The sequence below is a fragment of the Dendroctonus ponderosae genome, unplaced genomic scaffold (genome assembly GCF_020466585.1).
Source record: "Dendroctonus ponderosae isolate FM_Combo_2020 unplaced genomic scaffold, Dpon_F_20191213v2 Dpon_F_20191213_1, whole genome shotgun sequence".
Taxonomy (NCBI): Eukaryota; Metazoa; Arthropoda; class Insecta; order Coleoptera; family Curculionidae; genus Dendroctonus; species Dendroctonus ponderosae.
The window spans coordinates 14,402,356-14,419,532 of NW_026017110.1; the positions used below are offsets into that span (position 1 = coordinate 14,402,356).

Below are 17,177 nucleotides of genomic sequence, written 5' to 3' on the forward strand. Positions count from 1 at the left end.
ATACCAAAAAAGTTCTCTTCTACAATTTTTTGATAAAAAATCACAGCGGCAATAATGTTTTCTGTCAATAACAGATAGTTACAGGTGGATAACCCTTGTCAATAATAACAATAATTTGTGAAACTGTGACTTACTTTGAACTTCCTTTCACGAATTTGCTGATATGCGATTAGTTCAGGGAAAATGCTACAATAACATAACAGAAGCTGAAAGAACTCACGCTAACAAAGGGCGACGAGAATGGTTCCAGGAAGATAGTGGACGACAATCGATGTATTACAAGTATTGGACATAATCGAACCAGGGCCTTCCAGGGGCACTCAGAACATTGCACAACCACTGACACTTTCCCAAGCACCAAATAAATACCGAGGAAAAATTCTGAAATTCCTACGTTTGTACGATACACACAGCACAAGGAGATACAAATGGAGCAGGAGTTAATTAACTGACTACGAGAAGCTGCTCGATAAGAGTGGGTAATAAGGAGATTACACAGGCACTAGCTTGTTTGGAGTTAACCATTCAAATGTTTGGGGTTGTATGGATTATTTATCGAGGTTATGAGAACAGGTTGACATTTCGAAAGTACGTTGCGCAGTCAACGAATCTTGTTGAATTTACCGTTTATCCTTGTCTATATTATTGTCCCCCTGTATAATTCCATGGTTACCGGAGTTTTAAATAATTACGAAGCAACAGGTATTTGCGCAATGTTAATTAGGCAGATTACTTTGAAAAACATTGCTCCCGTATTTCTCATATAGTGTTTTGGAAATTTCTCAGTTTTTAATAACAATTAATTTATTTTACTCTTTTTTCTGTACTCCTATGACAGCGCCAGACAACATCTCCAGAAGAATGACGCCAATTTTGAACCACCCTGTATGTATAAGGTGGAAATACAGGAATTTTCAACTAATTATTCTTAGAAAAATAGTTGAATAAAAGACGACAAACATATGGCTTGAATTGCTTTCAGATGTTTTAGGTAAAAAGAACTGGACAGAAATGATCGACAAGTTTCTAAGAAGATTCTTACACGAATAATAGAACCTATTCAGAAATTCAGGATCGTTCTACCAAAGCGAAACAACGAGAAATCCACCAACATTTAATTATTGTCATGCCATATGTTTTTTTGATCTAATATAATTTCAATTTCGATTTTAGTTTATTTCCTTTTTTCTTTTATCAGTTTGTCCTTAATATTTTCTAAACATTTCTAACTCTCGCTTTAGTTTACCGCAATCGCAATAGCCATGAAATACACATATCCGACCCAGCATGCTTATCACAACACTTTTATCTCTATTTTTTTTTGTTCGAGTAACAATATCCGAAGCTGATTTGAAAATCTTCTCACTCACTGGCCGATTTCACCTGAGTACATTATCTACCAGGTATTTTCTCATGTTCAAATAATCTTCGGTAATTGAACATTCGCTACATTTGAATAAAAGTGTATAACATTTAAGGTGAGGATACATTTGCACATATTTCTGTTCTTATTAAGAATAAACTTTTAAGATATATTTGTATGATTATACTGACCAATTGAACACTCATCACGCTACATTATTCATGAAAAATGTCTACTTGCACAGAATAGAAACGACTTAGTAGAAAAAATTGAGAGAGACAAACAATAAACTAACAGTAACTGATTTATCGCATCTTTTATTAATTCTATTTTATTCTATTGTAGAGTGTCCTCCGGCTCCAGATGGAATGGAGCGATTTGCCTGTCCCTCACCTGACAGGCAAGGGCGATATCATTGTATAGACGATCATGTCCTTTGCGACGGTTTCACCGACTGTCCTAATGAAGAAGAYGAGGACCGTCGTTCTTGCATGTTCTACAAAACGGTACGTAAACAAATTGCTTGAGAGCAAACATMAAAAATGCGTGGTTTTCAGTTAATTTCAATGGCGTCTGTGTATTAAAAGCCTTTATTTAATATCAAARTTTTACCTTAAAAATATAGCGGCTTACTTGGTTGTTATTTCGTGTAAAAATTATTTCAACTTTTATAAGAATCCCGAGTCTATTCGTCTGAAATCAGAACGTTRTCCTTCCAAATGTATTTAGGTCGAASTATTTTTTCCGCATGGGAACAGAACTCCGAGTATTACTCGAGCATTTTCATAAGTTGTAAACTTAACAAACTAATAAAACAATTTCATTTTTYAAAATATTTTTACATGCTTTYATGTAAATTGGTAACCAATCGTATGTCTCTTTTCSATATGATACGTCACRAAATKTCCTTTTCGAAATTAATGTTTATGGGCATTGCCCGACATTCAAGAAACCATTCTCTGATCAGGTTTCAAGAGAAATTCGCAACCTCTAAAACGTTACCCACAAAGTTTGATCTTCATCGTTCCTTTTTATCGTTGTTTCTGTTTCTGTTCGTGTTCTTAAAGTGAATAGTGATTGGAATCCTAAAACTGCTTTTTCTTCTGTTGAGTTTCAAATGAAAAATTTAGGAAGATATTTTAGATTGGCTTGCAAAGGTTTGAAATGTCCACRTCGCTGTAACTKAATATTTCGTTATTATTCGCAGGAAATTGAAACCTGTAATAACTGAATGTTTTTACTGGTTTTCCKGGAAAAGARTTAAAGTGTATGGCCAATGATTAGAATATTGTGTTTGTTGCTTTTTTAAGATACTTCAGCTCGGATATTTTTGAAWTCTGAATACTCTGATTCGTGATTCACGACGAACATTGTAAGATTTTAACAAGTTGACAAATTGAACTRGCAAGAATTTGTTAAGTTTGCAAAGTAAGCCTTCAAATCACTGAACATGATCTCTTCTCCTTCCAGAGSTTTTTCYATGATATCGATCAGACGATAAACTTGTTCTATTGTTATGTTTGGTTCCTGCCTAAACCAAACTGGTGATTCGGTARTAGTTTCTTTTAATCAATAATTGGTTTCAACCAATTTTTTTCAAATAATTGGTGTTTGAGGAATATTTTTGGAATAGTTTTGACATGATTAGGCTGCATGGAAATCGGTCTATAGGATTTCATTTCTGTAGCTGTTTTTCCAGGCTTTAAAATCATTATCAGCTCTACGATTTTCCAATGAGTCGGGATATGCATCAGYCCAAATGTTGCGTTGACCAACAGTAGTAACATTTGTAACATTTTTAGTCCTTTCAYAGGTAAGTAACTTCCTTAACACTAGTCCAGTGATGATATCGTATCTTGGTGATTTTTTCGGGTTGAGCTCYAGTTTGAGCACTTTTGAGGTAACTTTTTTGATTGTTTTGTGCCAATTAYTTTATATTTGTGGAGRGCACTCATTTGAGCCYATTGCCTCTTCATTCGGAGTGAYGAAAGTATCAGCTTTTTTTGATCAGTTTTGACATATTCGTTGTCTTCTTTCAGGATTGGTGGTACATRAGTGATGTTCCTTCTCAGTTTTTTCGTAGTTTTGCACAGAGTAGATYGTACTTTTATCCGCTGTTAGATTTTCCAAGAACGTGCTTGCAAAAGTTTCTTTTAGTTGCTGGATCAGTCTTTTATTTTTTTGAGATTCAGAGTTTAACTTGGTCTTTATAGCAGGATCTCTGGTGCTTGCCAATTTCGTCTAAGTTTCCTTTTATTTTTTCGAATATAGAAGACAACTTTAATACCGCGTAATTTACTATAAAAGTTCATTAGTTAATTACAACAAGTGTTCTCAAAAACTAAATGTGCAGGAAAGTTTCGAATTTTTAGTTACTTTTCTTAATTTATTAAGAGCTTCAAAATTAGAATTCGAATTAGAAAAGTTTGTCTAGTACTAATAAATGTATGCGTGAGCTGAAATTCCAGTGAATTAAATATGGAAGGTTTTGAAGCACATTTTGCGTGTAGCAAAGCAAAGCAGTAAGGAAAAACAATAAAGTAAAGTGGAACAAAAAACGTTTTAAACGAAATGCAGTTGAATACGGCTATTCATGATAAGATTTGAGAGTCGATAACCTGCTGCACAAAACAGCAAAGAAGTGCATGTTGTAGAGACATAAAGAGAATGTGATTCAGAAGTGAGTTATGGTACCTAAAAGGGGCACACAGCGCTAAATCGCTTCCAAGTCTGAGCAACGCGAACGAAAATGGTTTAAAAATACGCCTAGTTTTAAAATCGTCCAGAATGCATGATGTGGTTCTCTATTCAATTAGAACACTTTTACAGTTCTTACACAGTACTAAAACCACCTGATAATCGTATAAATTAAAGATCTTGAGTATTTTTGCTTACAATAATTCTGTTACTGCATAATGCAGCAAAAATACTGCAACTAAGAGAGAAGTAAACGACGTGCGATGGAAAAATAAGAATTATGTTTGAAGACTTATTATGTTATCCACATAGTAAAGACGTAGTCACTAAATCCCAGAATAAAAACAAGTTTGCCAAAGTCGCTGATGGCGAAGTTGTAGGAAATAAATAACACTATATTTTAACCCATTCGTTGTAAAACTGGGCCAATTTGGACCCACGCACTCCAAGATCTGACCCTGAAAATCCGAACAAGCGGCGACTTGAAGTCTACAAATGTGGGTGTTTTGATTCATTTCGTCGGGAATTTATTCTTTTGAAAACGATTTGGAAAAGGATGTTTCAGAATTTTAAAAAAAATTACGAATCTCATTAATAAGCTCACCGTTTCCGTTTTTATATATCGGATTACATCCTTCWTTTGATAAAAACGAATTATATTSAACAATGGGAATATGTAATGTACCTATGTTGAAATCAATTGGTTGTTAATGACCTCAACTTACTTTGAACACTAAATCGCCACCTTTTTGGCGGGTAAATTATTAAATAGGGACCAGGGTATTTCCCAAAAGATTTCAAGGGTTTTTAGATGTGCTTTGTAACAGTTCGAAGTTCCCAAGCTTCATTAAATCACCAAAAGGTGGTTTTAGCTAATTGAGATAAACAAACATGCCATTTTGGTTAATTTTAGATATCAATAACATTAGGATAATGTAATCCCAATGGAGTTATTCCATACCAGAAAATGTGTTTGTCTTAAATTATATTTAATTCTGCGTTAATATAATATATGTATATATTATTATATTGCGTCGCTGCTTGGTAAGTAAGCTGTTCCTTTGAAAAATGTTATTTTATTCTAATCAGGAATGCACTAGTAAAAACCAATCAACTATCAGTAGCAAAATATGTATTACATTGATAACGACATCTTTTGCAATAAACACGTATTATACTAGGAAGTGAAAGACACAAAATGAACATGCGAAGACTGCAATATTGAACGACATTGAATTAAAAATCAGAGAATCAGCTGCCTCCACACACCTCTATCTTACCCAATATTCATTAATTCATTGACATATTCGTTAAATTCTTAATTTGAACAATGAATCCTGACTGTACTCATCTACATCTGCATGAGGTCCCTGGGATTTTAATTTTACTTGATGTATAATAATAGAAGTACTTGCTTTACAACCAGTTTATTGTATTATTGGCATTCTTTTATGGCTGCTCATTTCGAATGACTCAATCCTCCGCCGGTAAGAGGCTCATTAAGCGTACGTACTCTGATGCGTTTTTCGCAATAGAAAATACTACTAATTTTCYTTATGCCGTGATGTGGTGGYCTTTACGTATTTTAGCTAGTTTTGTAATTGCAGASTTTCCAATTTTTTTATCGATGACCGTTAGAAYGCATKTATTTTWATTTAGACTTATACCCGCCTAGSATGGCAMTGATMTTCMWYTAGTAGGGGTAACATGTCCATCTCCGTTTCWGAACGWGCTAMCAGAGTTGTGTGCAWATTSAATWTTCTTTGCCTCCGATCGATATTTCTCTGTGAGTTMCTAGAATGCCTGTCTACTGCTCCATACAGCGGWGATACTAAAAAGTARAAAGAAGTGCACAGATTTMTGTGAAGCTTTCCTGCTTATGTGGAATCTATTGGATAATTTATAATCTACTCGCGCATATAGCGTATCGTGTTATAYCGTTATCTACTAAAAAATACTCTGAAGAAAARAGCACGATCTTCTTGTTATTGTTTTTAATTTTTTAAGTCTATGGCACTAAAGAAAAGATAATTTATTAGTTGTGGCATAAAATRGCACGCTATGTGTCTTGCAATACACTCTTTACATTTTCTAGCGACTGCTTCGACGTTGTGTTATTGATCCTTAAGTTTTGATTCACTGGCAASTTTTTTTCTGGTCTCATTCAGAAATAAAAAGAAGTTTCTGACCAACAAAAGCCTTGCGCTTTCAGTTCGAGATCAAGGCGCAATTATAAACTTCAGGTTTGATACATCGTGTTTTAAAACAAATGCTGACGACTAAAATACAGTGAGAACGACGTGGGTGGGAAGAAAGGAATTTAATATAACAATGTTTTGGAGGAAAGTGCTTGGCAAACGTCGATTTATAACTTTAACTATGTTTATCGATAAGTTACTACCATGAACTTCTTTTTTAATTGTTTTAAAAAGCCTTGTCGTATTTCATATTTAATTAAAGTCTAAGTTCGAATATGTGTGATTAAGAGAGGTATGGACTTAGTCAATAAAGAAAGCAACATATCAAATTTGATGTTCAAATTCCTCACGATTAGCTACTGTCGATTTTGAAAAAATACAAGATATTTATTTTGCTGTATTTACTTCAGGTATTTTTTACCGCTGACTTGCCGTCATTAATTAAGAATGTAAATAGCTGAAAATTAACTACTTTAAAAGCTAAATCATAATGCTAAAGGTACATAATTTCGGCTAAAATCAGAAATATGCTTGTTTTACCATACGTAAGGAGCGAGTACGTTTTAGGAGCATATGAAAATGTTGTCATATCTTCCTAAAAAACAATGAGCATATTTATTTTATTCTGTATCGTAAATTTAGAAACATACTCGAATTGTAGTGCTGGGCAAAGAAAGATTAAATATATAATTTTCATTTTAAATGTCGTACATAAGCTTGCTCTACTTCCATATAACGTATAAATGCTTGGCTTCAAAAGCTTGACAGTTAATTATGAAGCAAAAAAGCTATTCTATAATATTGTAGATTTAACGGGTGTCATTTAAATTTAGGCAGGTAGATAGAAATAGATAAAAAAAAAACACTCAGTGATCATGGAAGAATCCAAGTGCCTGCGAACAGTCCAAAACACCACAAATTAAAGAACTTAAGAAAATTAAGTCTCATAATTAATATTTCAATAATCACAGCGTTTCTATTTGTTGCATGTTTTATGAATTTCTCCAAAGTTTTTGAAAAAAAATTACTGTCATCCGATATTATCTGAGCCTCATATTTGCTATTCCCTTATTTACTTTACATGCTCAATTGTGTTTGTTTATTGCCGAATAAATTTCCATTTCGTATTGGGATTTTTTTAAGACTCATTTTAATGTAAAGAGGAAGAAATCCGACAAATATGTGGTAAATAATAATCCGATTATTATCTATGATCCGAAGTAAAATTCCTTGCTATCAAGCAATTTAATTTCTCATATAAAACGACTGACGAATACAAACACTGTGGGATCATGGGACTTTGGCTTCAGAAATTCTGTAACATGTTTAATTTTTCGAACTGTTTAGCTTTTAATAGGAAAAGTGACTCAATTAATGATAATGTTTTTGAATTAGCCATCTTGTAAAACCCGTTTCCTACCGACAAATAGACAGTAATTAAATCTCACTAAAAAATAAAATTAAAGAGAAAATAAAGAATTGAGTTCTTGAACTATTCTCAGGGGTCAAAACCTTCGACAAAACAAAAAAAAATAACTGAATTTTACTGCTTTGTAGAAACTATTCTTTGCACGACTCACGATATTGTTAAGAGCAGAATTTAAGTCATTCTCAAATTACAGTTAAAATTGTCAAATGATAAATATATCTCTAGAGTGTATCAGCTTTTCGAATTTATTCAGAATAAATTGTTATCTAAATTTCACACTGTAGTTGAACCAGAAATACGAGGGGTTTTATCGAAAATATTGCTAATTAAATGAAGCTAAAGTTAGATCAGTACATGCAGATGTTTATGGCAAAACATTTACTAATTCACTTCTGCTTTTTAACTTATTTGTGTTTTTAACTTGTTGTGTTAAGTTCTGATAACTTCAAATAGTATTTTTGGACCTTCGTTATTATTCACTTAATAAATCTAACAATTTGTCATATTTTGACTTTGAGGTGGATTACAGGAACAAACTTTCAACAACTCACTTTCCAATTGTTTCAGAAGAACAACTTGATTAAATAATGCAATATTTAAATAAATAATAACAAAATTTCCTCTGCTAAACACATTCATCATGTGCTCGTTAGCAAATAGCAAAATAGCCTATGTTAGTATCTACCAGTTATAGTCGATCACGTCCGGAAAATCTTTACGTTATTCTATTTTCATTTTATTTGATCCATAAGGAAGTAGGTGTGAAAATAGAATATCATTGTTGTAAAATAATCGAAAAGTACTCAGAATACATATCAATCGCACGTTGGTAGTGCGTCGCCGAATTTCACTGGTAGATTTGTTTTATAGTATGAAAAAAGTATCATTTAGTGTGGAAACTACCAACTAAAATCCATCAAATGAAACCAGGCCCATGATCAAAAGCCTGTTGTCGAGGTTTAGTCCAAAAGATTAGAGACAAAAAGCTTAAAAGCAAGTTGCGATTAGTCGACCTCCAAATGAAGTGACAAATTAACAGCATTTAATATATTAATTATTTTTTATAACGGTATATGATGAATAACAGCACAAATAACTTTAGAAATTTAATTAATTTGAAAGAACTGCATATAATTTTTTTTCTGAATCAATGCTTTGCAATCACAGGCAATGCTTTAAATGCAAATCCAGATTGCCTCGGTAACCAAATTTAACCACAAGTTCAAATGCAAAAAAATTGAAACAAAATTGGTTAATGAATAAAKTAAAAATTTTATTTCACTGGCTGCAATGTGATTAGTAGTGCAAAGAAATTTAAAAATAGAAATTGTGTTAGTGGCAAGAACTAACAAACGCCCATCTATGCAATGTCCAAGTCAGTGGTTTTACTTGTAAAAATGCTAACAAAAATATGAAAACTGTGAGCAATTTATGGGGAATAACATTATGATTTGGTAATTATTGAATTAGAATATTTTTTACAGCCATTATRATTTGTGAGCAACTCCTATTTAAATATGATTAAAAACTAACTTTCCTTTTCGAGAAAACATTTAGCAAGTTAGTTATTTTWACATATATTAATTTGATAATTTGGAACTTTTCCAGCTTAGTGCATATTTTTAATAATACTTCACTTCACTAAACTGCTTATCATATGTCTTTAATGTGTGCATAACTATTCAACTACCAGCTAGACTAACCACCATCTGGTGCAAGATATTAGTCAAGGATATGGATTCAAAGTATGTACTTTACTTACACTTTTACTACGCAGACTCCATTCTTATCTCCCAACATTAAATCTGACTCTAATCAAAATTTAATGTTCTTTGCTAAACCCCAAAGCCCATGATATACATTAAGCTGTATTAAGCCCGACAACTAAACCATTCTCTTCTATTTATTTACCTCACCCTAATAGTGAAACTTTATAATGAAAGTAACTTATAGATGCAGAACTTGGCATCAGCTATTTTACTTTGGAATGGATGCGGAGAGAACTTAGATATTAAATGAAATGTGGGTGGATTACTAAGTCCAAAGTTATATTTCTGTAATTGCAACGTTCACGTTTACTCTGCAATTCAAAGTGAAGTTCCAAGTTCAGTTTCAAAGTAGGTACAGCTGTCTGGTTTACCTGTCTGTAAATGTAGAAGAACAGCAACGAACCTTCAAATTAATTAACATCTCAGCTGGATTGCAAATGTGTCAATTCAGCTTCGAATGTTGCTGCTAACTCTCTGGAAACTAGATGCAAATGAACAGCTGCAATTGCAAATTCACATAATAAAAGCAAAACTGCTACTTCCAACTCGCGAAGCTATTTAGAATTTAAAGTATTCACAAATTGTCATGTTCTTGAGAATTGTGTAAAATGCGTATGTACAGTTTTGAACCTGAAAGTTGTAAAATCAATTGACGTCTCACCTAAAGTTTCCAATGTGAACAGTTTTCTGATGCAAATTATGTCATTTTAAGGCTAACGATCGATTTTTCTTGTGCATTAAGCCTGCCTGATGGAAATTAAGAGGTGTGTTGACTATGCATGAATTTTCAGGCGAATTAGTTAGCAAATGGTATGGAGCATTGTAAATTTATCAGAAGCTTTCCGAGAGATTTCAATCACTTGGGGTTGACAGCAGAAAACAAATATTGCAACCAACAATTTTAATTTTAACAACTCTTTCCTCTTCAAAAATTAACAAAAACATTTATTCGAATCACATTATTTTTGATTGTGCTTTCCTGGTTGGTTCGTATTCAACTTCCTCAATCTTTGGTTCAAATATATTATTTCGTTGTACCGAAGTTAGATAGTTAACATTTGCATCTAATTAAGAGCAACCTTGGTTTTCTAAATCTCTAGTCAAATCACTACTTCGAGAATCAACAAGTAATTTTTTCCAGTTCATGCAGCAAGTTCAATGGAAGAAAATAATTTGCCTTTTAAATGGGTGTCGTTGATTAAAACAAAAAAATCTAAGATGATTTTTTAGCATTGATTTTTTTTCTAGCACTTGTTCCTCTTAGTTAGATATGTGAAAGTTGAATATGGTGCTACATAGAAGTTTTCCTATAATATTCCGTTTAATAGCCTTATCATCACCTCGTTTTTCTTGGTTTCTGCCTCTGCTGTGTTTCATTTTTAGGCCTTTTTTTAATTGTGCCTGGCCTACTCCTCTCAAAAGTCCGGAAGAAGTTAGAATTTTAATTTTGTAACTGTTTGAAATATCTCGTTATTCCAACTTGAATCGTTTAAAAATGACGACTTTCAAAAGCTGGTAAAAATGTGTAAAATTTGGAACTCAATATAAATACAATTGTAATATTGTTTTCGTCGCGAAGTACAATTGTTAATGTGAAATTATTGATTTTTATTTATTATTTATTGATTATTGAACACCCTGTATAAGTATTGACTTTTGTATCTAACCAAAGGGAAGCATAGTCGTAGCACTATAGAGAATATTGGTTTGAACTTTTTCAATGGCATTTTCTTCATAACTTCTGTAAGGTCTTCCACCAGTTTTTCCTTAACATTTTCTTTTATTCAACTCAACTCAACCCATCTCTAGGAAGTCTGCAAATGCCTTGCTGTTGAAACTGAACTGAGCATGACTGCGCCGCCACAAAATACCGAAGTTTGTTTATATATTTGACGAAAAATATAAACATGTGGGCAGAAAGACCGATTGGGTCGATAGCCTTTTTCTGTAGGAAATAAAGATTATTTGTATATATATAAACATGTCTCTTACTGAACGCTATTARCGGAGTCCTCACATTTAGCGGCTGAAAAATGGCATCAGCAACATCCCGCTGGATAGTTCTTAAAATAAATGTCAGCGCTACATCGAGTTTGTGGTCAAAACTAACCACAAATCCTAAATAGTTATGCTCTTCAAAACTTAAAATCAGAAACAATGGCGAACATGACTAAGGTTTATCTTCTTTATGGAGACTCTAAATAGGTTTAATGGTCTATATGATTATGGTAAAAGAGCAGACGAACAGTGTCTTTTTAATAAGTAAAAGCGAAATTGTTGAAGAAAGTGAAGATGGTCATCCTGAAGCCAGTGGTCAAACTCGACGATTTGAGCTGATAGAAGTAGGAAACAGATCCCGACATGAAAAACCATTGAAAGGTTTCCTGCAGATTTTCCTTAATGTCGTACTTTTGAAGTGAAATTGGGCAGTTCTGTGATAAAGTGGGTAGTTTTTTGATGATCCGCATTAAAATGCAGATATTTATTTGCTGTGAAAACTCAATTTTGACACACTAATTTATTTTCCACTTACTGTAAAATCGCATTTATAATTCCATCAGCGAAACGATCTTTTTACCTCTATTTGCATTTCGCTTTCACCTGTTGCCTTTGCTGATTTACAAATAAAGCAACAGGTACCAATTTACGTAATGTTGCATGAGAAGAACAATATTTGCAGCGGCAATAAAATACAAATATCCCCTCCCAGACCAGACATCCAGAGGAATGACGCCAGATTTAAATTACTCTTTGTACATATAGTAAAGATCCTGTACCTACGCTAATTTCGGAACAACCGGTATTAATTTTGTTGAAAGTGTAAGCAAGAAATCTTCATTTCATACCTAGAATAAAGCCAGTACACGTCAAGTAAATTAATTATTTAAACGATAATGTATGGATATTTCCTTTTTGCTTGCATAAGAGGCGTCCTTTAATGTACCGAGCAGGCAACAGTATTGGACATTACGAAAGATATGAGGTAGCTGGCTGGCACTGTATTATTCAAGACGCTGCGGATTTTTCGAATGTATTTCTTTTAAAATAATTGAAAAAATTAAAAAATACACCACAACCTAGTTAGCCCACCGAAATACAATTGATACACAGAATAAGCCCACGATTAGCAGTTTTCAAGCATACAAATGTTTGTGTTTTGCCGAAAAAATCCATTTGACTATCACTTTTAATTCGATTTTAAAACAATTGATTGAAACACAGCTTTGTTTGTCATTATGTTTTAATTTCTATATGAATTTCCAATTATAATAAGCATTTTTTGCATATTAGCAAATACTTTATTCTTGAAGTGTTTTTGCTCTCTAATCTTGTCTGAATCTGGAAATTTGTTGTCACATATAATTGTGTGCTGCTCTAATATTGTGGTAAATATTTCACCATTCTCGGACTAGAATTTGTAAGACACAGAATGTACCAAGCATGAGGTATAGTAAATATTAAGTGATTAGGATTATTGCAATTGATTATAAAGTTTTGTTGTAATTGTTTTGTTGTAAAATTGTATAAAGATTTCGAGTTGCTCTAGAATGTTTGTAACATAATGAACCTTTTGAATGAGCAATGGAAAAGAATTTATGCAATATATCTAAAATAGGTTTTCACTTCGTTTACACCTATTTTAACCTTTATTACAACTGAAGTTAACTATGAATCAGTTTTCTATTAATTTTGTAATGTACAGGGGCTGTATTGCATTTAATTAAATGCGATATTATTTGTTACACCTTTTCTTCTAATTCTGTTGATTATTATAAATGTGAAAACGTCTTTATATTAAGAACTTTCAGAACGCTTTATAGAGCCATTACATAATTCCGAAAATTAACCCAAGAGTAGTAATAAGATTCTACTAATGGCAAAAATTATTGTTCGCGTTCATTTATTTAAGTACATATATTAGAAATCTGTGTTAACCCATGTCTCTTTATAGTTCATGCTTCATTGCCTTTGGGTTTTCTCTCTACTGTTGTTGATCCGACTCAGACCCTTTTATTGGCATATGAATGATATTATGAGATGGCCTTAAGCATTTATTCCAGCTTGTGTGAGGTTTTTTTATTCGTCCGGATTTTATCTCTATTTCTGATTTGCTGCTTTTGCCCGAAGGATGACACGTGTCCGGCGTATCGATTCTTTCCACGGTATTTTCTGAATGAATATGAAAATAGAAAAGGAATCGGCAAACAGAACAACTTTATAGAAAACATTTCGGTTGGAGCATGAATATTTTATGCCAAAGTGTTCTTTTACTGTAACTTTTATTTATTCAGCTAGTAAGAAGGATTTTTTAGTTCACGTATATTAAGTATTTTAAATGGTATCAAAAAATGTGAATCTTTTTTTTTAAGATTTTTAACTGAATTGTTATATAAGTAGTTTGATCAATTATCTACTTAAAGCAGTTATTTAACCTGATTGAATAATTATGAAATTATTAATAGATTTTTACCATACGACACATATTCCACGTTTCCTCCTCAATAACACTTCCGGTTTTCCACGTGATTTTTGCAATGTTTCAGTGCTCTATCGAAGTCCTAAAAACGTGCCGAATGGATATTTGAATAAGGCGTTTAAATATTGCTAAAACTAATGCAATAAATTATGTATTTGACAAACACTGAACTCAAAATGTTCAATCATTGAAGAATATAATACTGATATTATTGATACAGCCAGCGCAAAATCCCTCGAATTATTGATCGCAATTGTTCGATTTTGTCATGAATTATTCCTCATTCCTACAGGTCGCTTTATTATTTTTAGACTAACGATCGTGACGGTAAAGCACGTAGAATAAAAGATGGGTTCATTAATTAATCCCAACAATTGATTGAATTACGAAATTGCGTTTGTTTGTCTCTGTGTAGAACATATGTTTGTTTATCTACGAGTTCATTCAGCTTGCGACTATAAGATTAAATTTTCATTACACATGCAGACCATTAAATCACACAAACTTGTGCATTCGAATAGTTCATAAAAGTTGAATTCTATTCAATTCCTTTAGTAATACCGAATTAGCTGTTTTTTCAATAAAATAATTGTGCTAAACTGTGATACAATAAGTTTAGAGAGCTTCAAAATTTTATTTTACTATTTTCCAGCGTTCGAAAGTTATAGGTACACTAGATTTGATGACATCCTGTAGCTTGGAAGTAATAATGCGTAAAGTAAAACTGTACTTAAAAAATGTTATTGTTTGTTAAATAATTCAACTTTAGTATTCTGAGCTTTTGATTCATATGTTTCATCATAATATGTACAATAGTACTTATAATTTCTGCGAAACAAATTGAACTGTTCAGGTTTCAACATTAAATTGAATTCAAATGCATTGAAATATAGTCAATTGGTGAATGTTACTTGGGCTTTTCGAAACTCACTGGAGCGGCTTAGGAAATGATCTGTTCAAATATGTACATTTGCTTTATTTTACCATGAAAATCGGTTTTTACATTTTTAGCATGTTTTATCATTATAAGCTGATAGATGTTTTTGTAACTACCACAGCAAAAGGATATTATACCGTATCTGCCTGTAAGAAAATATCCTTGTGGGATCATAGCCGCTTACTGCCAACAGCATTATTCCCCAACAGTAAAACTGATAATAAACTGAAAAACTGGGAAGGTCACTATAACTGGAGCTCCACAATCTCGTTTTAATGCTTGACAAAGTTGCAACTCCGATAGAAATAATATTGGACTAATACATATACAGGGTGTTCCGATATTAATGATACAAAACAAAATGGCCGATTTTTGCGGAAAAATGTTTCCGTACACAGGTTGGGAAAAACTGGTCGTAAAAGCTGCCTACCGCGATATCTGAGCAAGAAAATGGCTGCAAGTTTTGGTTGCCCTGTACGCAGACTTTTAAAATGCCTAGATCTAGTCGCTTATTCATTTTACACAAAAAAGGCATTCTTAGTCAATGTCCCAACAAGCATTTATTTCTGAGATATTTACGATTAAACCGCAAAATGCAGTATTATTTAACCATTTTTTATCAGTAAAATCTTTTTAGTTTAACATCATTAACAATAACTAAAAAACATATTTATATTTTTTTTTATTTTTGAAATACTTTGGCGGCATTGCTAATTTCCTTCGGCAACTCATCTCGGCTAGGGATGATTCGATACAAGTAAATACAAGTAGGTATTCGATACTTTTGTTTCGATACCGAGTACTTGGTACTTGGTAATTGAATCGTTCTTTCGATACCAATACTTGGTATCGAAATAAAGTACTCGTATCGAATCGAAGTATTGTATCGTCGTAAATAATCAAATTATCAAAACTGTAAACACTATCACAGTCAAGACTGTTGTCAATCGTCTTAACTGAACTGAAAATAGTGAAAAGTGATAAACATCATTAAACGTGAGTTATATCACCCTTACTGACCCCGCCTGACTTTTATATGGTTCCATATTTACGACTAGATCAATTAGATTAATATGCGTTATAACACCCTTACGTGAAGATGCCGCCTCTTAGATAGGGATGATTTGATACAAGTAAATACAAGTAGGTATTTCATACTTAGGTAATGGTTTCGATACTTTTAGAATACTGATATGAGCAGTATTGCAAGACGATTTGGTTACTACTCATGTGAGTAAGTATCGCTACTTTCAGAATACTCATATGAGTAGTATCGCAAGATGATTTGGTTACTACTCATTTGAGTAAGTATCGATACTTTCTCAGTATCGTATTGTGCCTAATCTCGGGTGTCTACCGTTTGATCATACTTTTCAATTTGAAATAACGTCAAATTGATAAATAAGACCAAACACAAAAATCTGATGGGTTAAAGTCAGCACTTCGCGTCGGCCAATGCAACCACTTAATTCCTAAGTGCTGAAATGCAGCAAAATTAAATGATGCGTCATCAGTTTCAACGACGCATTATTGAAATAATAAAATGATCGAGTTTGGAGAGCTTTTATGTACCAGTTGCTATTCAAATTTGGTGGTAATCCATAAAACTAGATAAAATGAACATCGAATTTAAAAGCGATGTTAGAAATTACGCTCATCTACTGAATGATGGATTGCAACATCTTATAAATGATTGTTTATAAAATTAAAGTTGCATCATCTCCTAAAAAAATCTTAATAAAATTTAGCTACAAAACATGAAAACGACTTTGCTTTGGTGACAAAGGAAGTTAGCAATTTGCACACTTACCTGTGGATGTAATGGTCTTCTTCTAATAAATTCTGCACCGGCGATAAATAGTCGGAATTAAGATACTATTTTGTTGAAAAATCTTTAGAACTGAAAACTTTCTTATGTCAGTGGCAGTTTCTGGATCTGTGTCTTATTTTTGACTTAGGAGTGACAATTTTCGGACGTTCCAAAATATTACCTTTGATCCTAAACAGTCGGAGCTCGTCGAGAATAAATATGAGTTTAAAAAACCATTTTACAATGGAGCAGGAAAAACTTTGTATCAAAAAGTCACTCACACAGTGTACTCACAGGACTTCTCCCGATTTCCGTACACAAGTTCTTGGCACACAGAGGCCAGTATTCAGACATTTACTGCAATTTTTAGCTGCTACCATGTGATGTTTCTTTACTGATTAAGTAATACTTCCGTTGTGAGTAGCGGAATATTGATGAGGCGTACTTTACACTAGAAAGATATAATTTAGTATTCTGGATCTGCCGCGCATTTTGAT

The 17,177-nt window shown here is 32.8% G+C and overlaps 1 protein-coding gene across 2 annotated transcripts in view; it reads left to right on the forward strand.

The window, feature by feature from the left end:
• LOC109538991 overlaps window positions 1–17,177 on the forward strand; it is a 133,485-nt gene that overhangs the window by 110,520 nt on the left and 5,788 nt on the right. For both annotated transcript variants that reach the window (XR_007280474.1, XM_048661827.1), the window contains exon 2: window positions 1,709–1,869. Coding sequence is in view for 1 of the 2 variants with exons in the window: in XM_048661827.1 (XP_048517784.1) it covers window positions 1,709–1,869 (161 nt within the window). In the remaining variant the exon portion in view is untranslated. The remainder of the gene's footprint in view (window positions 1–1,708; window positions 1,870–17,177) is intronic.